Below are 24,835 nucleotides of genomic sequence, written 5' to 3' on the forward strand. Positions count from 1 at the left end.
GAAGAGAGACAGCAACCAGTCTGCAGTCACTAAGGCGGATAATGAAAACAGTTCACTTTTTCTCAGTACGAGTTTGACTAAGCTTTTCACGTAAATCATCTGTCCACCCTTACTAGGACTGTGTGGGATATATAAAGCCAGGCACTTTACACACATGTTCTCAATCTTCATGCAACTCTGGAAACTAAATATTATTCGCTATCATTTCATTGATGAGAAAATTGACCCTCGAAGTAGTTAAATGCTTTGCCAAAGGTCACACAGCTGCAGTCTACCTTTTATTGATATAAAATGCGGACTGCATGATGCCAGGTACGGTGCTCAGTTATTTACAGGCATTCTCTCATTAAATGTTCCCTATTATCACTTGATGTCGGTATTCTATTATCCCCATTCACTGCTGAGAAAAATAGGTTCAGAGAGGGTGAGTGACTTGCCCAAGACCACACAACCAGCAGGTGGCTGAGGCAGGATTCACACGGCTAGCAAAGAAGCAGGTCTGGAGCTCAAATTCAATCCTTCTGACCCCAGCCCAGGGCTCCTTCTCTCACACCTCAGGGCCTCGGCCCCTGCCAGCCCGGCTGAAACCATCAATGACCCTCGGGTAGGCCAGAATCCCTCTTCATCGAAGCCTTAGGTAGCCACAACCGCCAGGAGAAGACGTTTCCTCCCCTGTCCTCCCCAGAGAGATCCGGATCGACTGGAGGTGGCGGACTAGAGGACGGGTTCGCAAGACGGCTGGCGCCGGGCGAGGCCACACAGCCTGCGGAAGAGGCTCTAGCACCGCCGCTTGTTCCAGGAGCCGAGGCGTGTGGGTGGGACCGGAGTGCCGGGGTCCCGCCTCCTCCTCTCTTTTTCGCCTCCCTCCCTCGCCTCTAGGTCCCTGGGCCGGCGGACCCGCGGGCAGGCACTGCCGGGCTGGACGACCTCGACCCGGCTCCCGGCGAAGCGCCGCGGAGGAGCTGCCCGGGGCGCGGAGCCCGGGCACGGGCGAGCCCCTGCAACCTTCCCCTCGGCGCTGGGCCGGCGCAGAGCTGGAGCATCCGCGGGGGCCCGGGCACGGCGGACCGACGGCCGGCTGCCCCGCGTCCCGTGCCCCGCGCCCAGCGGCAGGGACGGCGGCGACATGGCCGCGCGTGTCGGCCTCCTGCTGCGCGCCCTGCCGCTGCTGCTGTGGGGCGGCCTGGACGCCCAGCTCGCCCAGCGCGTAGGCCAGGAGCTGCGCAGGGAGGCGGAGGTACGCGGTGTGTGTGGGGCGGAGAGGGTCCGCGTGCTGGAGACCCGCCCGAACTTTGCAGTCAGGCCACCCAGCCGCCCCATCTGAGCTGACCATCGGCGTGACCCTCCCTTGTCCTCCGCACCCTTCGCACTTGCACACAAAGAGCCTAGGGCGACATTCTCTCCCCCTCCCACCCCATCACCCTACCCCACCCCCGAACCCCAAGCCAGGGCTGGAACCACACGGGCAGGCGGATCTGCACTGATTTCCCAGGACAAGGGGAAGGGGCAGCGAAAAGATAGGATAGACATGCAAGAACTAAGGGAGAGGGAACCCCTACACCCCAGTTTAGCGCGGAGCCACTGTCCCTCACCGCCTAGTCTGGGAGACGTAGCAGTTCATTCATCACACGTCCTCCCCAAGTGTCGGACGCTGCGGAGACTCCCAGACTGCTGGCGAGAGCGTACTGCTGTCTGGCCCTGGCCGGGGACACGGGAAACAGCTCTGGCTTCCTGGGCCGGTGCTGCCCCTGACCAGCTGGGGCTAGTGAGCGCCCAAGCTCAGAACTTTCTGCATCTGTAAAATGGGTGAGAGTAGCACACACACTCTCTCTCCCTTTTTTTTTTTTTTTTTTTTTTTGGCTGTGCTGCGCGGCTTGTGGGATCTTAGTTCCCCGACCAGGGATTGAACCCATGCCCCCTGCAGTGAAGGCGCGAAGCCCTAACCACTGGACCGCCAGGGAAGTCCCAAGAGTAGCATACTCTTAAGAGTTGCTTCTAAGGAGCTTTAAACAGTGCTTCAGGACTGAACTGGAGAAAAGGGGGTGGGGAAGTGGAGGTGAACCTTAAAGATTTCCCATTTCATTTTCCTCCCTTGGACTCAACTGCTTGGTGTAGGTTGCACAAGGGGAATTTTTGTGAGGTGGGGTTAGAGGTGAACTTGGGGCGTCTACTTTCTAGATATAGGTGATTGTAATAATACACCAGTTTCATTGCTTTCTTCCCCAAAGGAACATCACTGTCTGTGTTCTTCTCTCTCCTCTGGATTAGAAACTGGGGTCACGACTATTTTAAGGAGAAGGGAGGCAAATAAGTTTTAAGTGACTGAGCCCAGCACTTTGCCCTGAGACTCTCACAGAGCATCATTCCTGCTGTAAAACTGCCAGTTGTGAGCTTCTCAGTATCCCCACTCCCCTCCCCTAGAAGAGAGAGACATGCTGAATTTAAGAACCCTGCAAAATGAGGAGGACCACCTCTGAACCACTCTTCCTTCCACCAGCCCTTTCCCATTACTGCTCTGGAGTATTTGGAAAAGACCCTGCTTCCACAAGGGGGTCCTCTCTCCAACTCCTTCACTCCCTCCCCATCTAAGCACTAGTCTCTTGCTCTGTGCTCTCTGCTTTTGCACATTCGGGAATCACTCTGTTTCTCTGAATTTAGAGTCTTACAACATCAAGTGCAGAGTCCTCCTGGCCCCAGGAGAAGGCTTCTGTGTACCAAGCCAAGTCTTGTTAAGAGTTCCATGCCACCTCCCCCCAGGTCCGGGTCCCAGGCAATCCTTGGCGAGAGAACAGAGACCGTATCTCTGCCGCCCATGCCTGCGGTGGCCCCAGATGGAGAGAATTTCATCTTGGGGTGTGCTTGGGAAATGTAATATCTAGCCGATTAAGTCTCTTTCCATCTATTTAACATAACTGGGGGAAGGGGATTTTTCTACCTCTGAGAGCAGGAAATATTTTAAAAGCATAAAGAACTCTGGAAATGTGTAATGGGGGTGTGTCCCTATATGCATATATATATGCAAATTGTGTGTGTGTGTTGGTATGTCTATATGTGTTTCTGTATATGGTCAATTTCATGGGCTTCAGTGTCAGGCAGACCTGTGTGCAAACCATCAGTAAATTATTTATCCTCTCTGAGCCTCAGTTTTCTTCTCTGTGTTATGGGGGTTAGTAATGCCTATTTCACAAGATTTTGGTGTGGTTTCATGAGATAATGTATGTGAAATACATTCTAGGCTCAGCACGGTACCTAGTATGTAGAAAGCAGTCTATCAAAGGAAGTTGCTCTCAATGTTGTTCTTGTTGTTGTTATTTTAGAAAACAGAGCTTCAAATTAAAGCCCTGGCTTGGTGACTAGCTCTCCTAGAACAATAATACAGGACAAAGTATGTAAGACAACAATTTTCAGCATTTGACAACAGGGCTATAATTCTTAAGAGATGGTGTTGCAGTTACTATGGCTACATTACAAATTACTTCAAAATTCAGTGAAGTAAAAGAACCATGTATTATGTCCAGAGATATTGTGGGTTAGAATTTCAAACAGGGCACATCAAGGCAGCTTGTCTCTGCTCTGCAGTGTCTGGGGATGGAACCATCTGAAGGCTGTTTACTCACCTCTCTGGCAGTTGATGATACTGGCTGTCAGCTGGGGGCCTCAGTTCTTCTCCATGTGGGCCTATCCACATGGTCTCTGCATGTGGGCTAGTTTGGCCTGCCTCCAAACATGTTGGTTGGGTCTCCAGGCTGAGAACAGAGAGGGAGAGAGAGAGAGAAGAGAGCGAGAGAAGCAGAAGTTGTATCTCTTTGTGACCTAGACTAGGAAGTTGCATAGCCTCACTTCTGCTGTACTCCACTGTCTGGAGTCACAAACTCCAGGTCAAGGGGTGGGAACACAGACCCCACAGTTGGTGGGAGGAGTGCTGGAGTCACATCGTAAGGAGAGCATGAGAATGAGAGATGTTGTGATCATTTAGGGAAATACAACCATCCACAGAAAGGAACCTGCACAAAGTGAGCCCCCTGATCACCCCAGCTCTTTGCTCCGGTTCATTTCCCTGACCGCAGTGCAGGGAGCCAGACCCCAAACAAAGCACAGCAGTCCTGCTGAGCTCATAGACAAAGGTCAAAGTTCAGGAGATGGAAAGAAGGAAATAGTAAAACAGCTGTGTGATCTTAAGCTTATCTTTTCCCTTCTCCAGTCAGCAGATTCCTCTTCTGTAAAATAAGGGAGTTAAATTTCTTAAATGACTTTTAAGATTCTCTCCAGCACTAACATTCTTTAACTTTGGTATGTTTGCACGCCTTTGCCTCTGTGTGTATGTGTGTATACATTTCATCTACCTATGTCCATGGCTATCTATCTGGGTGTCTCTGTGTGTATTCCTGTGCCCTGCATGCATGGCTCTATGTGTCCCCTGTGTGCACACAAAGAAATAAAATCGAGGGCTTTCCAGAGTGGGCTTTGCCTGGCAGGGGACTGACTGCTTACAAAGCTGCATTGTGAACAAGTTCATTGCTGCCCACTTAAGAAAACTAGAGCTGCTCACAACATTAGAGGGCAGGAACAGTCTCCACTGCTGAGTTGCAAGATTGAGGGTTAATGAATGACATCATCACCCTGGCCCCCCTCCCATTCCCAGCCAGGCCCTATCCTGTTCTTGGGCAACACAGACTGTCCCCAGAGATCTACCTACCACGCATTGCTTGGACCTTCTTTAGCACAACCCGGCAATGTGTCCAGGACCTGCCTTCCACTCAGTAATCAAGCACATCTGCACGGCTATTCCCAGTGTGCCAGGGCAACAGGAAGCTGGGTAGTTTGTTTCTCCAGGGAGACACTGGAGCTTCTGTGGAGTATCCACCACCAGGTGCAGTGTCTGTTTTTCATACCACAGATCCATTCATTTTATTTTGTGTGAGTCAGAAACCCAGAAGCCCGGGCATGGAAGCCTTTCCCAAGAGCTCAGCTCAGTGATTCATAGGGTGCAGACGAGGCTCTGAAGGGTCCCAGAGGACCACAAGTTGATGGAAAAGCAATTGCCAAACCAGTCTGAAAACCAAGAAATCTATTAATAGTAAAAGCTGGATGGTGGAAGCAGGAACATAGAAGGGAGAGATTGTTGGACAACTCCTCCTAAACACAATCTTGGTTAGGGCTTTATTTTGTGCCTTAAACTTCGCCCCACACCCAGTGAGGACCATGGGTCCATACAGTCTGGTTATTTGGCATTAGAAAAAAATACAAGATGGGATCTGGATGGAGACTAGCCAGCTAATGTTTTCCAACTTCCTTAAGGATGGAAAATGAAAGAAGGCACGGGGATTACAGTAAGAGGTATCTAAGTTATACGTAGACAGAACTTTGTGAATATGGGACCAGGGACAAGGGAAAGGAGGAGAAGAGGAAGGGAGTCAGACAGAAGGGAAGGGGAGGTCTTTGCCCAAAATAAAGGAAAGGGGCGGAGCTTGTCCCACTGCCCTGAAAACTTCAGTGGGTTCCAGAAGTGAGAGAGCAAAAGCAATACATTCTGGAAGCAGATGTTTGTCTTTGTGAAGAACATACTTGGGTGCTATTGAATACCTGTGGCTTGTCAGAGGGCCCCTGTGGATTGTCATGGGAGATGGGATCCTAGCCTCTTTGGAGTCCCCTGCCTGAGCAGGTTCTTCCCTCTGCTCTGCCCCTGGGCCTGCTCGCGGAGGAGACAGAAGGAATCCAGCTAGAAACACCCCCAGTTTTACCTTTTTTATATTTGAGGGCCATCTCCCAGTGGTGAGAGCAGCTTGGACCCTGCTCCTTCGGTTTTAAAGCCTCTGAGCCACTTGCTTAAATGTGAAATAAAACATCCTGGGATAGGTGTCAGAGGATTTAGATTCAAGTATGAGACACTATACTCCCTTGAGATTTACCTTCCTCATCTTTAAAATGGGAATAACAACACCTGTCCTGCCTATGTTCTTGCAAGGTAATTGTGAAGCTCAAAGAAGGTGAGATGCCCTGAAAAGCTTTACAATAGGCAAGAGCTCACTGTGCTCCTGATTACCAGAAAACATTTTTATTTATGGGACATGCTAAGGCAGAACATCAGCTGTCATCCCCTGCGTCTTGACTTGGCTAATAATGCCACAGGTGTATCAGATGATAAACACAATCACCCAGAGTCACTATCGAAAGATTAGAATCATAATGAAACATAACAGGAGAAGTAATAGATCATAGGTGAAGCAACACGGTTTCTGCATGAGCTTGCAATTTTTTAATTCTTGGTTTCATTTTTGCTGCTGCAATTCTTTGATATGGAGAATGTCACAGCCACTCTGTGGACAGGAGACTGGAAGCTGACCCCTCCTAGACTAATCTACCAAAGGTCCCTTCCAGCAATAAGGCTCTGCGACTATAAATGGAAAAATAACGTTTTTAACGGAGCAACTATCATAAAGCTTTCCCAAAGCTTCTTCTTGCTGGATTGTCACGACACTCCTGTGAGAAACATAAAGCAGTATTCCTACCCCCATTTTATATTTTGAGGCGCAGAGAAGTTAAGTAACTTTGCCATAGTTCACATAGCTAATCAGTTGCAGAAACAAGGCTACAATAAGAGAAGGAGCTGGAGTAGATCTTAGCTCTAATCCAACGCCCCCATTTTATAAAAGAGGAAACTGAGGCCCAGACAGGCACAGGACTTGCTTAAGGACACACAGTTCACAGCAGCACCAAGAATAAAACTCAAGACACTCAGTCCAGTGCTCTGGCCCTGCCGGGTTAGTGACTCAGAGCTCGGGGATTTCATTTTGCTACACCTCATTGCTAGTTTTGCCCTACTCAGTAATGGCCAGAATTTCCCCTTCCTTCAGGCACTGAACGGGCTGGGCTCTGCACACATTCCCAGGACAAGTCAGGATGGATGGAGGACTAGAACCCCTGGAATTCTGATGCCTCTCAGCTTTCTGGGTCTGGGGAAAACCGTCTTCATTTTCCCCAAACACCACAGCCACTCCCAGGGCTTTGCAGAGGCGACTCCCCCAGGGAAGTGGCCCCAGCCCTGACCAAGTGGGTGAGGCAGGTTGGCGCAAGCTTTCGGACCTGAGCAAGGCGAATCCCTGGAGGGGCACAGCCCTCCAGCTTCCTCTCCATGCAGCTCCAGCCCTGGGCTCCATGGGAGAGAGGATGGGTGGAGGACAGGGCAGAGAGAAAACCTGATGTTTGAACTGTGAGGCAAAGAGGAGCAGCCTGGGCATGGCTGCCATGAAGGGGGACAGCGGTGATCCCAGGTGGAGCTCGGAGAGCCCCCAAGAGAGCACAGGACAGCCTCCCAATCCTGCGTCTTCTCCTGGGATCCCTTTGCCACGCTGTCACCTGCCCCACACCCCTGCTCTTTCTCCCAGGCAGACGGGCGTTTCTCCAACCTTTGCAGGGGAAAACAGGCACGGCAAATGGGCAAGCAGAAGAGGGTTAGGGAGGGCTGCAGGAGCAGAGGGCATCTCAACCCTGCGTCCTCCTCACCCCGGGATGTGGGTCTCCCTCCACTCAACAGAACTTTAGGACACTCAGTATTAAGGGCCCCCTTCCTGTAATTAAAAATGTTTTAAGATAGGTGCATAGTGAACATAGAATAAGTATAAGGGAATTCTTAAGTCCTGATAATCCCCATTATAACACTTCGGTGCTTTTATGGAAATATTAAGTGTCAAATTCTTAACATTTCTTTTACTCATTCTTTTGGTGTCTCTTGGCTGGTGTCCTGGATACTTGCTTACTCTGCCTTCTGGAAATTCAGCTCTGCCTTGAAACCCACGGGTCAGCCCAGGACTTCCCCTCTGATGGACCCCTGAAAAAAGCCTCCACTCCCATCCTGCCCTCCACCCACCTTGCCTGCCAAAGTACCAGGCACGGCAGCCCAGCCAGGAAACAGGAGACGCCACTCGTCAGTTTCCCCTGCCCTCCGCCTCTGTCCAAGGCTTCCAAGTTCCTGAACCGGAGCCAAGTCCCTGATAAGGGCTGGGTGGGTTTGGGGGGAGAGGCACAGGGAGTGCCAGCCTGTTAGCCTGTGACCCAGTCTCTCCCAAGTCACTCACTCAGCAAAACTGCTTCTAAGGAAACAATTAGCTGACTTCCTTTAGAAAGCCACTCTGTCCATCCTCACCAAGGGAGAGGCAAGAGGCATGGAAGAGAACCAGGCACCTGGCTGGGGTGAGGCAAGTCTGAGATAAAGCACCTAGAGGTGTAACTGCCTTGTTCAAAGCACTCCCGTCTTATAGATGGGTTGCATTACAAAAGTCTCTTGTTAATTTCCCCACTAAGGTAAATCAACCTGATCAACTGTTTACTGAGCATTTACTATATACCAGGCAACTATGCTAGATGTACATTGCTATATTTAATCCTTCTGAGAATCCTGTGGGGTTATTTCTGTTCTCACATTGTGAGTGAAGAAATGGAGGCTCAGAGAGGTTAAGTAGTTTGTCTCTGGCCACCCAGCAGAGTCATGGTTGGGAACAGATTCTTGATTCCAAGACCAGTGGCTATTCTATGATGCCACACTATGTTGAGCAGTAAAGAGTCTTCCAGATTAAGCCCCTAGAACTCCTTCAATCCATTATGCATCCCCAAATGGTATACCTATGCAAAGGGAAAGAAGAAAACAATAGTGCTGAAATACTAATAAGTTAGCTCAGGAAAACAATAAAATGGACTTGGAAAGAGTTTGTCTAGAATAAGGGTTCCTTATGGAAAGTGGCTTTATTGAGAAGAGGATGTGGAGGTCTCTGGAGACAGATATAACGAAATCCACAAAAAGGAGGGGGGATACTTGCAAAGGTTTAGGGGCTTGTGGGTCCTGGCTCTTAGTGTCTGGTTTCATTCCCAACTTGTGCCTTTTCCTTGACGCAGCAGCTCTGATTGGAGTTGATCTGAGTTAAGAAATACAGCAAAGAAGAGAACAAGGAAGACAGAAAATTATTTCTGGAGAGGTAACACAGCAAGGAGGGGTAAAAATGAAGAGTCGATGTGTGTCTGTATAAGAATTCAGCAGCCGAGGTGATTTTTTTAATCCATTGGTGGGGCTTTATGAGTGAGAAGGGCAAGCAGGGAGCTGAGTGCATCATTCCCCTGAAGGGTAGGACTGGTGATAGGGATGGGCAATGAGTCACACACTTCTTTCCACTGGCTTCCAAGAACTATATCCAGCTGATCTGTTGTTGGCCTGGAACTGAGTCCAGGTTCTGACTTTGATGCCAGGACTCTTTCTGCTATAGCTCATAGACCTTGTTGGGAAAAGGCATGAGCCTGGGTGTGATGTATGTGACATGGACCCTCGGAGACCCAGGGAGGGGAAAGGGTGCCACACCGTAGGAAAGCTGACCTTTCTCTCTCCCCCAGGCATTCCTGGAGAAGTACGGATATCTCAGTGAACCTGCCCCCAGTAGTCCCGCCTCCACGCGATTCAGCAATGCCATCAGGTAAGACAGAGGGATGGGGAGGACTTGGTGGTGCTGGAGTGCAAAGCTCCGGTCACCTCCTCCCTCCTCCTAGAAGGCTGGTCTCCCACGTGTGCCCAGGGGGTCACACTCCATTGCTCCCTCCCTTGCCCCCAGCATCCTGCTGTCTCCAGGGAAGCTCCCTGCCTTCATCCCCACCAGCCAGCCTCGCACTGTGGTCCTTTATCTCAATTCCTCCTAACAGGGAGTTCCAGTGGGTGTCCCAGCTGCCCATGAGCGGGATGCTGGACCCCGCCACGCTGCGCCAGATGACGCAGCCCCGCTGTGGGGTGGCAGATACCGATAGCCAGGTGGCCTGGACCAAGAGAGTCAGTGCCCTATTTGCTGGACGTCGGGCCAAAATGAGGCGTAAGAAACGCTTTGCCAGGCAAGGTGAGCACTGTTAAAATCTAGCTGGGTTGGGATTCCCCAGTGTCCTGAAGCCCCATGGCCAGAAAAATACGTCTCATCCTCGGACTGGGCTCTGTGAATAACCTCGCTCCCCTAGGGTGGGTGAATAGGACCTCTCAACCCAAGGACCATGTTTGTGAACACAGATATTTAAGTCAGAATTATGCCTAAATTGATGAATTTTCTTTTTTTTTAATTTTTCTTTATTTTTTCATTTAAAACAATTTATTTATTTATTTATTTATTTATTTATTTATTTATTTATTTATTTTCTGCGTTGGGTCTTCGTTGCTGCATGCGGGCTTTCTCTAGTTGTGGCGAGCGGGGGCTACTCTTCGTTGCAGTGTGCGGGCTTCTCATTGTGGTGGCTTCTCTTGTTGCGGAGCACGGGCTCTCGGCCTGCGGGCTTCAGTAGTTACAGCACGGGGGCTCAGTAGTTGTGTCTTGTGGGCTCTAGAGTGCAGGCTCAGTAGTTGTGGTGCACAGGCTTAGTTGCGCCATGGCATGTGGGATCTTCCCAGACCAGGGCTCAAACCCGTGTCCCCTGCACTGGCAGGCGGACTCCTAACCACTGCGCCACCAGGGAAGTCCCTAAATTGATAAATTTTCCTTGTGCAAGTATTTTCCAGAGCAAACCCCATCAAGCCCACTTAATGCCTTGATCAATTTGCTATGTAGGGCAGTTAAACGATTGCCAACATTTTCCTTTATATTTGACTGAAGTCATTTTCATCAGAATCGATTCTTTTTTCATAAGAATTATTCAACAAAGATGTGATTCATCGATCAGTTTTATTTTGACCACGGCACATTTTTTAACAGCATTATGGAAATACAATTCACATACCATAAAATTTACTCACTTAAAATGTACAACTCAGTGATTTTTAGTATATTCACAGCATTGTGCAACCATCACCACAATCTAATTCCAGAACGTTTTCATCACCTCAAGAAGAAACCCCACGCCCAAAATGAAACAGTCACTCCCACTCTCCCTCTTCCCAGCCCCAGGCAACCACTGATCAATCTCCTCTCTGACTCTGCAGATTTGCTTATTCTAGACATTTTCACATTACAGTTTCTGCCATTGTGATTTTCCTTGTGTAGTTTTGGGTTTTTCCTTCCCTTCCCCTCCTCCACTTTCTCCTTCTTTGTCCAAATCCAATCTTCCAGGATCAGATATTACAGATCTACGCTTTATGAAGGAGATTTGATTCTTCTGTCAATTCTTCATCAATAACAAGTTTAACTGCGTGTAATTTTTTTTAATTTATTTATTTTATTTTTATTTATTTTTGGCTGCATTGGGTCTTTGTTGCTGCATGCGGGCTTTCTCTAGTTGCGGCCAGCGGGGGCTACTCTTCGTTGTGGTGCACGGGCTTCTCATTACAGTGGCTTCTCTTGCTGCGGAGCGTGGGCTCTAGGCACGCGGGCTTCAGTAGTTGCAGCGTGCGGGCTCAGCAGTTGTGGCTCGCGGGCTCTAGAGCGCAGGCTCAGTAATTGTGGCGCACGGGCTTTGTTGCTCTGTGGCATGTGGGATCTTCCCGGACCAGGGCTCGAACCTGTGCCCCTGCATTGGCAGGTGGATTCTTAACCACTGCACCACCAGGGAAGCCCTAACTGTGTGTAATTTTAACATCTTGTTTGTGCTAAGTCTAGTTTTCTCTGCTCAGTTTTCACAGTTTTCAAGATTTCTAACAAGACGGGGTTGCTCAGTTAGGTTCTCATCTCATTCATCTTACTGTGAGCACTTAGGGCCATTGCCTCTTTTAATTTGCATTAACTACTTTGGCTGACAATACCCATTATGAACAGAACAAGAGGCACACTGTTTTTATTTCTTAGTTAATTCGTAAGAAAATTGTGAGCTGTTCCCCTCAGCTGTTGGAGGATGTCTGTTTCCAGGTACTTGCCAATCCAATTCCACTGTGTCTACCCATCCAGCCACTCTGGGTCCCCAGCACTGCCTGACCGTATTCTGGTAAAACAAGGAGGAGCGATGGGGTCCAGACTCTGGGGTCAAGATGTCCCCGGTGTCAACGTGTGCTGCATCCCCCAGAACATGTGTTTCTGGACAGCAGAGGGGAAGGACAAGGTGGAATGGAGGAGCATTGTGAGCTGGAGCGGTGTCCCTGGATCTGGAGCTCTGAGTTTAGCTGTGTGACCTGGGCCATGTCACTTTGCTCTGTTTCCTCATCGGAAGCAGCTTGTTCAGGTTGCAAAGGAGAGGCGTTGATTACTAAGGGGAAGGGCTTGTTGGGAGAACACGGTGGAAAATGGGGCAGCCCCAGAGAGTCTCAAGAGCGACACTGCCAGCCTAGAGTCGGTGTCCCAGAGAACTGAGACGATGCTTCCTGGGCCCTCAGGACACGACCTGAGCATGAGGGATGCTTCCTCCGGCAGCATCTCTTCTTCTCATGCCCTGAGGGAGGAACTGATGGAGTCCGTTTGTCACTATCCAATGTGGACCATCCCTTTTGGACAGAAATTCATGCTAAGGCACCTCCCTCTCCATCTCATTATCTGACACTGACTCCTGGTCCAGACAGCAGTGGCCAGACTAGACAGAGAATTTCTCTCTTATTCACAACATGAACCACAGCAGCTTGAATTCTTTACCTCCTGGGTGGGAAGACATTCCCTAGAAAAGAGCTGTGAGCTTGGCAGGCACCGAGCACTTCCCATGCCTTAGGAAAGAAAATGTAATAATAATAACAGTTAATACGCACTGAGTCTTTATGACCATGCCAAGCATGGTTCTAAATGGATTAACTCATTTAATCCAATAACAACCCAATGAGATGGGTACCATTACTATCCTCATTTACAGATGGGGAAAATGAGGTACAAAGAGCTTGAGCGACTTTCCCAGGGCCACATAGCCAGAGTGTGGCCAAGCCTTCTTTTCACTGGGAGGACTGATTGCCGGATGTGAAAAAACCCAGAACATGGGAAGGTGCTTAAGACATGATGTGGATTTCTAGGCCAGTGACTTTCCATTCTGTGGGTAAATGCTATACCGATGAAATTGGGTTCCAGGTTTGCCAGATAAAACACAGGATGCCCAGTTAAATTTGAATTTCAGATGAACAACTTAACTGTTTTGTTTTCACATACTTATACTACAAAAAGTATTTGTTGTTTATCTGAAACTCACATTGAACTAGGCGTTCCGTATTTTCATTTGCTAAATCTGGCAACCTCATTCCAAGCACCAGGTCCGGACTCTGTGCCTGCAGGGCTGATCTTCAATGTCCCTACTCCCTCACACAGCTGGTGGAGATGGGGAGCCCTGGGGCGGGGAAGGGGCTGTATCTGGGATGGAAAATGAAGGAGCAGGGATATTTACTGAGCACCCACCACATGCCAGGCAGCTTTGTGCTGCCTTTTCATTTGCTATTTCACTTTTACCAGGAGGTGAGTCTTACCAACCCCACTTTGCAAGTAAGGAAACTGAGGCTTGGAGAGAGTCTATAATTTGATACACGAGGTTGTAAGCAAAGGGACTGGGATTTCAACCCACGTTCTCTCCACAGTATCAGTTGCCTGTTGGGAGTCAGGATTCCAGGGTCCCCCAGCCCCAGGCAAGGAGTCTAGCTCTCTGCCCTTCCCCATCTCCTTTTCCTTCCCCTTCCCTTTTGAATTTTGGAGCAAGGGTGTGGTGGGTGCAGTGCCAGGTGCTGCTGTGGCCTGAGGGTTGCCATGGAAACCAGCCCTTTCCAGCCAGGAGTTTGGGATGGGGGCCTGAAGTGGCCAGCCTGCTCCAAGGACACAGACCTACAAGAAGATAGGGACGAGGGCTCAGGCTGCTGGCCAGGCGGTTCCTTTCTCACCGGCAGCCCCACCAAGGACCCCCCATCCAGCTCTGCTCTCAAGGCAAATTAGTCTCTCAGTACCAGTCCTATCTGTCCTCCGTAGCCTCCCCACTTCTTGCCCATGGAGTGAGGGGCCTCCTTAGCTGCAAAGAGGCAGAAGGAGCTGCCTCACACTCTTCTAGAAGCTTGAAGGTTTTGGGGGGGGGGGGTGGGGGAGAGTCTGAGAGTTGGTCACCCATAGCAGGGTGTGAAAGAGCCCAGCGCCAGCCTGCCCTGTGCCTGGTGAAACTTACGATTCAATGAGAAGTGTTACTGGTACCTCGTGAACCCTCAGGCGGCGCCTCTGGCCTTCCTCCAGGCCTTCCTCGGCCTTCCTTAGAATCCTTCCCTCTTCCCTCCCTGAGGGTTGGTCACTGGCTGGGAGGGGTTGGGTGGCTGCCAGGCCCAAAGGGGTGAGAGGAGGGACACCCCCTCCCCATGTCCATGGAGGATGGACGGGGAGGGAAAGTGTGCTGAGCTCTTCTGCCAGCTGGAGAATTCAGGAGAATTTCAGCTTGCGCAGAGCCCCCGCTTTGACCCAGAGGAGCGATGTTCAGGCAAATTTATAAGCCTTGAGTCTTAGCAAATGGGCCTGCTTATCTGTGTGGTACAGTGGCCAGCGCGCTGGATTTGGTGTCAGGGCCTGGGCTCAGGGCCTAGCCCCGCCACTCACTCATTCTGAGGCCCTTCCTCCTGGTCTCAATTTCAGCAAAATCGAGCAGAGAGATGGATAAGGAGATGGCCAAACGTCCATGACTTCACTCCTCCTACCTGGTTCAGGCAAGGATATCCCCAGGACAAAAAGGCAGGAGATCTGAACCTTCACCTGCCCCCCAAGGGGAGAGGGGGCCCTGTCCTCTGGCCTGGCCTCCTAGCACAGCCGGGCCTGCCCTGCCCACTCATCACCCATGCTCCAGGGAGTCTGGTCCATTTGGGAAACTGAGACCCAAAGACAGCATGATTCTCGGGTGCTCCCAGGAGTCCTGCCTCCAGAGCTGTGAGTCTCCCACAGTTTCAGTCCCTGAGCTTGCAGGGCTCAGAAATAGCCCACGAAAAACTCTGGGATCTGGACTTTGTGAGCACCCTGGTCCTGGGTGCAAGGCGAGCTGCAGAGGGACACGGTTGACCTGGGGCTCGGGCAAGAGGCCAGAGTCTCAGGCCTCAGGGAGGAACTGCACTTTGAGGCAAAGGAATAGGAACTCTTAACTAAGTGGAGATGGAAAAATTTCTCTCGGTCAGTGACAGACACACCCTTTGTTCTTATTTGTTTTCACCTCAGAGCTCTGCAGAGTCCCTGAGGAAGTGAGGGGGAGGGCCAGGGGTCAGAGAAGGACCTCGAATAAATGGGCCTTGTGGTCTCTGGTCAGCAGCAGGCCCAGGGCACGGGAAAGGGAGCCAGCAGGAGGGTGTGAGGGGTGGAGAGGAGGAAGGGGGAGAGGGCAGTCATGGCTGTGGCCCCCGTGGCTCCACCCCGACACAGTAGACAGGGGCTGGGGTTTGCTGCCAGCAAGAGACGCAGCACGGTTTTCAAGCTCAGCCCAGATTGTAGGGAGGATGGCCCCAGACCCGGGACTCCTTCAGGTTGGGGACTCTTCCCGGGTAAAGGCTGCTCATCCCCTGTCATACTGGGACGTCCCCAGGTCGAGCCACTGGACTAGGGACTGTGCAGGGCAAGCGTAGTCTTGTCAGTCTGAGAGCAGTGTCTCCACAGCCAAACAGGGGGCTTCCCATTTGGGCTGTGTTTCCTCCATCACATCAGGGCCTTCCTGGAGGAGGACCTATCTCCCCATCAAAAGGGTCCGCAGGGAGCAGCCCCAGGCTCTGCAGCAGGTGTGACTGATGCGGCCTCTCTGGGTGGCAGGCAACAAATGGTACAAGCGGCATCTCTCCTACCGCCTGGTGAACTGGCCCCAGCACCTGCCTGAGCCGGCAGTTCGGGGGGCCGTGCGCGCCGCCTTCCAGCTGTGGAGCAACGTCTCGGCGCTGGAGTTCTGGGAGGCCCCGGCCACACGCCCCGCTGACATCCGCCTCACCTTCTTCCAAGGGGACCACAACGACGGGCTGAGCAACGCCTTCGATGGCCCAGGTGCTGACACAGAGCCTGTCTCCCACATGGCAGGAAGGAAACCCAACTAGGAGAGGCAGTCTGGGGAGGGCAGTGGAACCTTCACTCCCCCTTTGGCCTTGGCCAAGCTGCAGCCCCCTCTGAAGAACCTTCAGTCTTCCCCTCTGTAGAATGGGAACAGTGGTCCCTGCCCTATTAGGTGCCTCATGGCTGAAGGGACGGTCACATGAGGTTCTCCACGGAAAGTGCTTTGCAAACTCTAAAGAGCATTATCTCTTTGGGGAGAACCTTCTGGGGTCTTGTCATCCATCCCCTGCCTCTAGTCAGGCCTGTGCCTCTCTTGTTCTCCAGGAGTGGATGTTCTCCAGACCAAGGCTCTAAAAACATCCAGAGGCCACCACAACCCCACTCCCGCCCTCCCACCACCCACTGCACAGTCACTGCCACAGGGCAAGAGGCATTCTACCCCCTCCCTGCCACCTGCTTCACACACCCACAGCCCAGACTGTTCTCCTGTTTGCCCCCGACCTAAAGGCTTACGGCTGCAACGTAAACCGCTCTCCTCCCCTTCTGCCCAGCACTAGCCTTCACAACCTGAATGCAGGCCATCTGTGCATCTCCTCCCCACTAATGAGGCGAGGAGACCTGATCAGACCCCTTCACGGTGGGGACTTAAGCCCTTGTGTCGCCTGGGTACTTGGGCCCCACCTCCCCTGCACTCTCCTGCTTTCCATCAAGCCCACTCAGAGCAAAGCCCACCTCCAAGCCCTGCTGCTGAGACCCAGGGTAGGACTGGGAGAGACCTAGGCTCTTCGAGAATCCACATGTAGCACACACATGTGCTTGCATGTAACTCACTTCACCCACGATATCTCCATGAGACGTTGATATCCATACCCAGGTCCCCAGGTGGAGTCTGGTCACTAAGACAGCACTGAGCTGGGAGTCAGCTCTCTGATTTGAGAGAGGTGTTTTGTCTGAGTTTATGTCTTCTCCCTTCGAAACCCGCCCATCTGTCTCCCAGGATTATTGTGAGGGTTAAACAGAAAGGGCTTACATGGCTCGAAACAGCTTGGGGCATATTCAAAATTAGAAGCATGTATTCCTCCTACAAATGGCCGGCTCTCCATGCCCCAGGAGGCTCCCTTTAAAGGCAGCCTCCCAACTTTTGTCAGTCCCCTCTGGCCTGGGCTCCAAGAAAGCAACGCCAGAAGGAACTTCAGTGGGCTTCTAGGCCAGCATCATTGCAGTGCTGTTTGCCAACTCCTGCGGAAAGTGAATTGTGAGGGGGTAGGACCCTAGAAACTGCAAAACTGCGTCTGGGGCCCACTACAGGCTTGAGAATCACTGATCCAGCCCATCTCCCTCTGCTCACTCCTATTACAAGCAGGGAAGCAGGGAAGTAGAGACCCACACAGGGCCCTGGCAGAGGGAAGTCAAGAGTGAAAGAACGCAAGAATATATATACTTTTTTTTTTTTTTTGCCCCACCGCGTGGCATGCGGGATCTTAGTTTCCTGATCAGGAATCCAACCCGTGCCCACTGCAGTAGAAGTGCAGAGTCCTAACCACAGGACCGCCAGGGAAGTCCCCTACATACGCTTCTCTCTCTCTCTCCTTTTTTTTTTTTTTATAAATTTATTTATTTTTGGCTGCGTTGGGTCTTCGTTGCTACACACAGGCTTTCTCTAGTTGCGGTGAGCGGGGGCTACTCTTCGTTGCCACGCGCGGGCTTCTTATTGCAGTGGCTTCTCTTGTTGCTGAGCACGGGTTCTAGGCACGCAGTCTTCAGTAGTTGTGGCACACGGGCTCAGTAGCTGTGGCTCGCTGGCTCTAGAGCTCAGGCTCAGTAGTTGTGGCGCACGGGCTTAGCTGCTCCGCGGCATGTGGGATCTTCCTGGACCAGGGCTCGAACCCGTGTCCCCTGAATTGGCAGGCGGATCCTTAACCACTGTGCCACCAGGGAAGTCCCCCCTATATGTACTTATTAATAAATAAGCTCTACCTACCCATAAACACACTCAGCACCCAGATCAAGAAACAACATTACCAACACCCCAGAAGTCTCATTAAGCCCCCTTCGGGGGTAACCACTGTCCCTACTCCTAGATCTCTTCGAAAGTAAGTAACGGTTATTACCTGCGGTAGACACTAAGTATTACATGTAACATACACAAGTACACACATCCCTTTTTAATACTCAGAACAACCACGTAAGGAGCAACTCCCTTATCAACATGCCCATTTTTCAGATCTAAAATCTAAAAGCTAAGACACAGAGAGGTTAAGCTAGCTGTCCAAGGTCACACAGCTAGTAAGCAGATAAAACCGGGATTGGAAGCCAGGCAGTTTGGCCCCGTGCTCTTTGTACACCAAGCTCCCTCTTAGACTTCCAGGCCCCATAGCCTAGTCATCTGTTCATTGCTCCACACTTCAGCTTCTGCCAGACTTAATTAGGAGGGAAATTACTCATCAAAAACGCAGCCATACACACGCCAATGGCATTTGCGCCGGGCGGTGGGAAGTTGGGGGGTGTCGCGGGCGGCGGCTCCGCCTGACCTCCTCGCCGCCTGCAGGCGGCGCCCTGGCGCACGCCTTCCTCCCCCGCCGCGGCGAAGCGCACTTCGACCGCGACGAGCGCTGGTCCCTGAGCCGCCGCCGCGGGCGTAACCTGTTCGTGGTGCTGGCGCATGAGATCGGCCACACGCTCGGCCTGACCCACTCGGCCGCGCCGCGCGCGCTCATGGCGCCCTACTACAAGAGGCTGGGCCGCGACGCGCTGCTCAGCTGGGACGACGTGCTGGCCGTGCAGAGCCTCTATGGTGAGCCCCCGGCGCGCTCGCCACTGCGCTCTCCCCTGTCCCCTGCGACCCGGGATCCCCAGGGCTCGGACACCGGCTCTTCGAATAGGATCCCCCATCCTAAGCGCAGGAAGCTGGCCTCCCCATCACTGGTCCTTCCCGATGCTGAAGCTTCGGGCTCCCCTCAAATCTTGAGAAACCTCATCTCCTGCTGTGCTCCACCCCCATGCCTGGCCTCTATCATCGCAACCACTTCCTGGGCACAGCCCTCCTCTGCGTTCCAGTTGCTGATTCCTGCCCAACCAGGGCCGCGCAATTCCTCTCGTATCCCCGCCCCATCACCCAGACCCAGTCCTCGGTCCCACCCAGACCCCAGAGCCCTCGCTCCTGCTCCCAGCTGCAGTGGCTCTCCTCCAGCATTTCCCTCTCCGTGAGCTGATGCCCACTTTTCCCGCAAGCCTGGGCCTCTGCCTGGCCGTGGACTTAGACAGGGTCTTCTCCCCCAGAATGAACTGACTGGTGCTTCCCGGAGATTTATCTGGACCCCAGCCCGGGGCTGTGACCCTGAGTACCTGGTGCGGTGGGCAGGGCCAGGATCCCCAGGATCAAGTCACCATTCCATCCGGGTTAGCAGTTGCTCTTGGGCAAAGCACTTCCCCTTTTAGAGCCCTCGGTTTTATCTTCTGGGGAAAAAAAAAGGGGGGGGGGATAATAATTGAGGCCCTGCTTACCGCCCAGGGCTGTTGTTCTGGTGGATATGAACATGCTTTGTAGCCTAAGAAACCTACACAAAGGTAATAATAATAATAGCTGCTATTTCACGAGTGTCTACCATGGGCCAGACACTTAACACACCCATGAGGTATCTTTTTATCCACAAATGAGGAGAATGGGGCTCAGAGACGTTAGATAACTTGTCCAAGGTCACCCAGCTAGGAAGGTGCAGACCAGGATTCAGGAGCTGGTGCCGAATTCTAAGCTTGTTAGACTCTGCCTCATTCTCATAAGTGAAGTATAGTGATGTCGCTATTATAACTGCTGTAATTATCACAGCCCAGGCCCCTGAACTCTGCCCTCATGCCATCTGCATTGTCCAGGGCTCAAGGAAGAGGACCCTCTGCCCTTTTTAGTTCCAAACCCTTGTTTGGTTCCCCCACTCCGATTTTACCCTTTTCCAGACTGTTCAGCAGGAAAGAGGACTTCTGAGTTTGGTGCTATGGTTAACACCAACAACCAAGGACAACTCTTAACTCCCCACCCCTGCCCTCCTTCCCTGCCCCTCATGTCAGATAATGAAATGAACCAAGGGCGAGGTCTCGAGCCCTCAACACACCCCCAACCAGTGTGCATTCTCTCCCGCTTCCCTCCTTCCCTGTGAAGGGAAGCCCCAGGGCGACTCAGTGGCCATCCAGCTCCCGGGAAAGCTGTTCACGGACTTTGAGGCCTGGGACCCCCACAGACTCCAAGGAAGGCGCCCCGAAACCCGAGGTCCTAAATATTGCCACTCTTCCTTCGATGCAATCACTGTAGGTAAGATGGTCCCGCCGGTTCCTTGCTTCTTTCTTCCCTCCTCCTCCACATCTCCAGGGGTCTCCGGAGCTGGAGTACAAGGTTGGGGGATGAATTATAAAATCCAGAAATCCCAAGTCACAAGCATTCTGCAGGGTAGCAAGCCCACGCCAAGCAAAACGCCTCTTTCTCCTGCACTTTTCCCTCTGCCCCAGCTGTGCATGCTGTATCCTCTCTGCTGCATCCTCTCTCGTCAGTTTGGGAAGCTGGGTTCTAGGGAAGCACCTTCCCTGGAAAGAAGGCAGGAGGCTGATGGTCACTCCTCAACTTTCTCTTGTCTCTGGGCAGATGGGCAACATCGACTGTACATATTTCAAGGGAACCAGTTCTGGGAGGTGACAGCTGATGGCAACGTCTCAGAGCCCCACCTACTACAGAAAAGGTGGGCAGGGCTGCCCCCCCACATTGAGGCTGCCGCGGTGTCATTGGAGGATGGAGACTTCTACTTCTTCAAAGGTACCAGCCCTGGGGCAGATGAGAAAATTGAAGCCTAGAGAGGGGAGGAGTCTGCCCAAGGTCAAAAGAGGGGAGGAGTCTCAATTCCATTCTGAACCTGTGGACCCAGGAACTCTCCCAGGAGATTCCTTTAGTGATGGATTGGGGGGCACAGGTGTCACGGTGGTCCCAGAGAGAGAGAGCGGGTGGGAGAGTTTCAGAGAAGAGTCTAGAGGGAAGCAGAGGATGGCTCTGAGCTCTGCAATACAGCAGAAGGACAAACCTTCCTTGGAATCCTGGCTGTGTGAGTCTGGGCCTGTCACTTAACTCTTGGAGCTTGAATTTGTTGAACGGGGAAAATAATCCCTCAGGTTTGTTGGGGAAGGAGGATTAAAAGAACATAATGCCTGAGGAATGTGCAGTATATTACATGAGAAAATTGTGTTCATTCATTGATTCAACAAATATTGAGTGCCTTCTACAAACTCGGCTGGAGGTGTTGGGATACAGTAGTCATCAAAACAAAAATCCCTGCCCTCACAGAACTGTTGGTAGTAATGGCCGTGGAGAAAGCCCCTGGACTTCCCTGAAGTCTATTACTCACCTGGGAGGGTGCGTGCTTCCTGCCTGGGGTGGGGAGGTTCCTTCAGAGCAAGCTGCCCTCTGCGGACACCTGCTGGAAGTGGAGGCCACAAGTGTCCCTCCTCTACTGTTTACAACTGATCTATTTTGATTATCACGAATACTGACCACCTTGGGCTCCAACATGAAGGGGAGTAGGAATATGGGGGGACAGAGGTGGGGTAGAGGACCAAAGGGCGAGCGCACCAACTCACCCTGGCTCTGCCGATGTCCCACAGGGAGTCGATGCTGGAGGTTCCAGGGCCCCAAGCCAGTGTGGGGCTCCCCACAGCTGTGCCGGACCGGGGGCCTGCCCCCCCACCCGGATGCTGCCCTCTTCTTCCCTCCTCTGAACCGCCTCATCCTCTTCAAGGGCGCCCGCTACTACGTGCTGGCCCGAGGGGGGCTGCAGGTGGAGCCCTACTACCCCCGAGGCCTGCAGGACTGGGGCGGTGTCCCTGAGGAGGTCAGCGGCGCCCTGCCCAGGCCCGACGGCTCCATCATCTTCTTCAGAGACGACCGCTACTGGCGCCTCGACCAGGCCAAACTTCGAGCAACGGCCTCGGGCCGCTGGGCCACAGAGCTGCCCTGGATGGGCTGCTGGCACGCCAACTCGGGGGGCACCCTGTTCTGAAGATGCCCCCACCTCTTAGGGAATTGCTGGCGCTCTCATGGCCAACGTGTATCCCCAGCCCCAAGGGCAGACCCCGTCTGCAAGCCTCTGAGCCTCCCTGCAGAAGTCCGGGCAGGAAAGTTCATCTGCATTTGTTCCCTGGAGAATGTCCTTGTGCTGTCAAGACATTGATCTTTGTGGGATCAATTCAACGAGAAGCCGAAAAGGATCCCAGACCCCACGTCCCTTTGCCCAAAGACTCATTCCTTCCCAGGCCTTGGGGATTTTGTTTCTTCCCCTAAAGGTGCAGTTCCTGTCCATGAGGCCACAGCACTGGGCAACCAGGAAGGATGCAAAACTCAAGGAGAAGTTGGGACCACTTTGCAAGACTGTCCCTTCCCCTCAGGACCTCCTGGCTCAGTCCTTGGAGAATTGTGTCTTATTTAGTCTCCAACCTCAGGGGTGTCAGGACCCAGAACAAGAAGGAGACCGATGCAGGCCTGCTGGGCCCCGTTTCTTTCAGGGGTTGGGGGGAAGGCTGGAATAAAGAGGTGCTCCCAGCTGGTGGGCCTGGAGGGGGGAAGCAGCCTTCCTTGGACACGTTTCCAGTGAGAGCAGGTGGGTATGGTTGCCAGGGAGGCCGCAGCCATGTTCTTCCGGTCAAAGCCGGGACCAGTGAGTTGTGCGTGTGTGTAGCTGTGATGGGGAGAGGCGCCCTGCCTCTCTCTTCAAAAATCAAAATATCCTTCGCCCACCTCATCCCTCAGGCCAGATGAAGGACCCTGCGTGGCAGCGGGAGGACAGGAGCCTCTCCGGAGGTCTGCACTGCTGCAGTCGCTGGGGGCTCTGCAGGCCGGGAGAGCTTCGTGCTCACAATGGCCCCATTCTCCTGGCCACACACGAAGCGTTCCAGGAGCTCCCGCTGGCCGGCCGAGAATAGCTGGGATTCCTGGCGAAGGCCCCAGCTCCCCGGCCTCCCTGTCTTCTGTCTCAGCGGCTTCTGGGGCTGCTTCTCTAGTCCTCCCCCCTCCACACTTGCCAGTGCCTCCTCTGCACACACACTGACCTCAGCCAGACGGGGCTTCCCGCGGGAGGGGAGGAAGGTCCGGCCAGCTTCAGCCCTCAGCTGCCAGTGGGCATTCCTGGCCCGGCAGCTTCATTTTCTTCTCTGCGCGGTGGGGAGAACGGCCTTTGACTGCCCTTGGCTGCAAGTACTTTGTTCCGCCCCGTCCGGGGGGAGTTGCAGGGATGAGGCTCTCCGCCTGCCCTTTTCCCTCTGGCTTGAACCCGGGGGAAGGGGAGGAGGGTTGATCTTTATCCCACGCCACACCTCAAGGCACTGACACTTTGATTAGGGGCTTTATTGAATGATTTGAGGGAAAGGGCAAGTTTCCCAGAGGGGTTATTCTCTCTAGGCGACGCCTCTGCTCACCGGGCCCGAAGGACGTGAAATACCCCCGAGATGAGCGTGAGGCTGTACCAGGGGGCGCGAGTCAGGTGGGCGGTGGGCACTGCGTGCTGACCCGGGCGCGGGGGCCCTCGGGAGGCGCTGTTGGAGGAATGGAGCTCCAGGTGATGTTGGGCTCCGCATTGATGACAGGTGGGGCCGGTCATCAGCGGTGGGCCTGCTGGGCTGCTCGGAGGGGGGCGCTCCGGGAAGGCGGCTCTCAGGCACGTGCTGGAGAGCGCTCCGCGTCTGGGGAGAGGAGAGGGTGGCGGGGAGTTTGGAGTCAGGCGAGGATGGAGAGCCACAGAGGCCGGGGATTGGGGGGCGCTCAAAGGCCCACGGCAGCCCCTGCGCCTCCAGAAGCCCGCGCCTCCCGCAGATCCGGGTGCTCCAGAACGCAGTGCGCCACGTAGTTCGGCGAGCTGTGCAGGTTCCCGCACTTCTTGCAGAAAAGGATCTCGCAGCGCGCGCAGCCCCCGCCGCGCAGCCGCCGCCGCCGCCGCGTCTCCAGCACGCACGGCTCCTCCGGGGGGATCCGCTTCCTGCGGGCGGGGGCCGGGGCGCTCAGGGCACCGCGCCGCCCGCTCCCGCCCGGGGCCCTGGCGCCCGTGCATCCCGCCCCCGCCAAGCGGCGCGCCCTCACCTGTTGGCTGGAGCGGCCAGGCCGCCGAGCAGTGCGAAGGGACTGAACCAGCCCCAGAAGCCGCTGTCCGCGCGCCGCAGCAGCGCCACCTGCTGGGTGCTGGACTCCTGGCGCAGCGGATAGTAAGACACGGAGCCCCGCTCCCGGCCCTCGCCGCCCTCCGCCTCCCCGCCCTCCGCGTCGCCCTCGGCCGCGCGCTCCTCCGGCGGCCTCTCCTCGTCCTCCTCCTCCTCCTCCTCCTCGTCCTCCTCCGACCCCTCCTCCGCGGCCTCCGCCTCCGCCTCCGCCTCCGCCTCCGCCTCCCTGGTCCCGGGCTGCTCCAGCTCCTTCTTCCACAAGGGGGTCTTCACGCCTGCGGGGGCGGGGGGCGGGGAGGAGGTCAGTGAAGGGCCTGGGTACCCTGGTACCCTGACTGTTGCCCACAGCCCGACCGCCCGCCCGCCCCCCCCAAAAAAATAGGCAGTTGTTCGAAGGACGGTGCGCACGAGATGCCCGGGGCCAGCAGGATTCCAAGAGAGGGTTACAGAGTGTGCAGGATTTCCCGTGCAAAGGAGGGCCTGATTTTCTAGGTCCCCGCACTTCCTAGCTGAAGACTCGGGGCAAGTCACGTCGCTTCTGTCACCTCCGTTTCCCTATCTGTAAAATGGGAAAAAGTAGTGCCTATCTCAAGGGTTACTGTAAGGCAGGTATCAGATCGAGTGTGTTTGAAGCGCCTGGCTCAGGGGCGGCGGGAAGCCATCAACAAACAGGTGCAATGAGCCTTGCGAACCCGGAGATGGCAGTTCATCGCCACCTTCCTTCTAATTGGCTCCGGGGTGGGGACTGATCTCTGTGCAGGCTGTCAATAAACATTAAGTGCACTGATTGGAATTTTAATAGGTGGTTTATATTTTGTTTT

At 53.5% G+C, this 24,835-nt stretch overlaps 2 protein-coding genes across 6 annotated transcripts; one reads left to right on the plus strand and one right to left on the minus strand.

Moving 5' to 3' along the window:
* The first annotated feature begins 794 nt into the window (after positions 1-794).
* Positions 795-24,813, plus strand: MMP28 (matrix metallopeptidase 28). Of its 5 annotated transcripts, XM_068530777.1 has the most exons (9): positions 1,178-1,237; positions 8,890-8,969; positions 9,379-9,458; positions 9,682-9,869; positions 15,606-15,830; positions 18,385-18,630; positions 19,990-20,139; positions 20,467-20,634; positions 21,474-24,813. In XM_068530777.1, exons 4-9 carry the CDS (start codon positions 9,710-9,712, stop codon positions 21,866-21,868), a joined length of 1,344 nt encoding a protein of 447 aa, XP_068386878.1. In that variant the 5' UTR covers positions 1,178-1,237; positions 8,890-8,969; positions 9,379-9,458; positions 9,682-9,709; the 3' UTR covers positions 21,869-24,813. The 5 variants fall into 5 exon arrangements, with proteins under 5 accessions (XP_068386879.1, XP_068386880.1, XP_068386877.1 ...); XM_068530776.1 differs by lacking the exon at positions 8,890-8,969 and having other exon boundaries at positions 800-1,237; XM_068530778.1 differs by lacking the exons at positions 8,890-8,969; positions 15,606-15,830 and having other exon boundaries at positions 795-1,237.
* Positions 23,623-24,724, minus strand: C20H17orf50 (chromosome 20 C17orf50 homolog). The gene is made up of 3 exons (XM_068531772.1): positions 24,707-24,724; positions 23,938-24,569; positions 23,623-23,836 (listed from the first exon to the last, which is right to left on the minus strand). Exons 1-3 carry the CDS (start codon positions 24,722-24,724, stop codon positions 23,623-23,625), a joined length of 864 nt encoding a protein of 287 aa, XP_068387873.1.
* Positions 24,814-24,835: the final 22 nt, after the last annotated feature.

The sequence above is a fragment of the Eschrichtius robustus genome, chromosome 20 (genome assembly GCF_028021215.1).
Source record: "Eschrichtius robustus isolate mEscRob2 chromosome 20, mEscRob2.pri, whole genome shotgun sequence".
In the NCBI taxonomy this organism is placed as follows: domain Eukaryota; kingdom Metazoa; phylum Chordata; class Mammalia; order Artiodactyla; family Eschrichtiidae; genus Eschrichtius; species Eschrichtius robustus.

What these genes read in the sequence shown, in the direction of transcription:
- MMP28 (XM_068530776.1), top strand. Translation starts at nt 1,127, where the DNA reads ATGGCCGCGCGTGTCGGCCTCCTGCTGCGCGCCCTGCCGCTGCTGCTG. An exon ending in CGATTCAGCAATGCCATCAG is followed by an intron (nt 9,459 to 9,681) that starts GTAAGACAGAGG and finishes TCCTCCTAACAG; the next exon opens with GGAGTTCCAGTGGGTGTCCC. An exon ending in CTTCGATGCAATCACTGTAG is followed by an intron (nt 20,140 to 20,466) that starts GTAAGATGGTCC and finishes GTCTCTGGGCAG; the next exon opens with ATGGGCAACATCGACTGTAC.
- C20H17orf50 (XM_068531772.1), bottom strand. An exon ending in CTGGCCGCTCCAGCCAACAG is followed by an intron (nt 23,837 to 23,937) that starts GTGAGGGCGCGC and finishes CCCCGCCCGCAG; the next exon opens with GAAGCGGATCCCCCCGGAGG.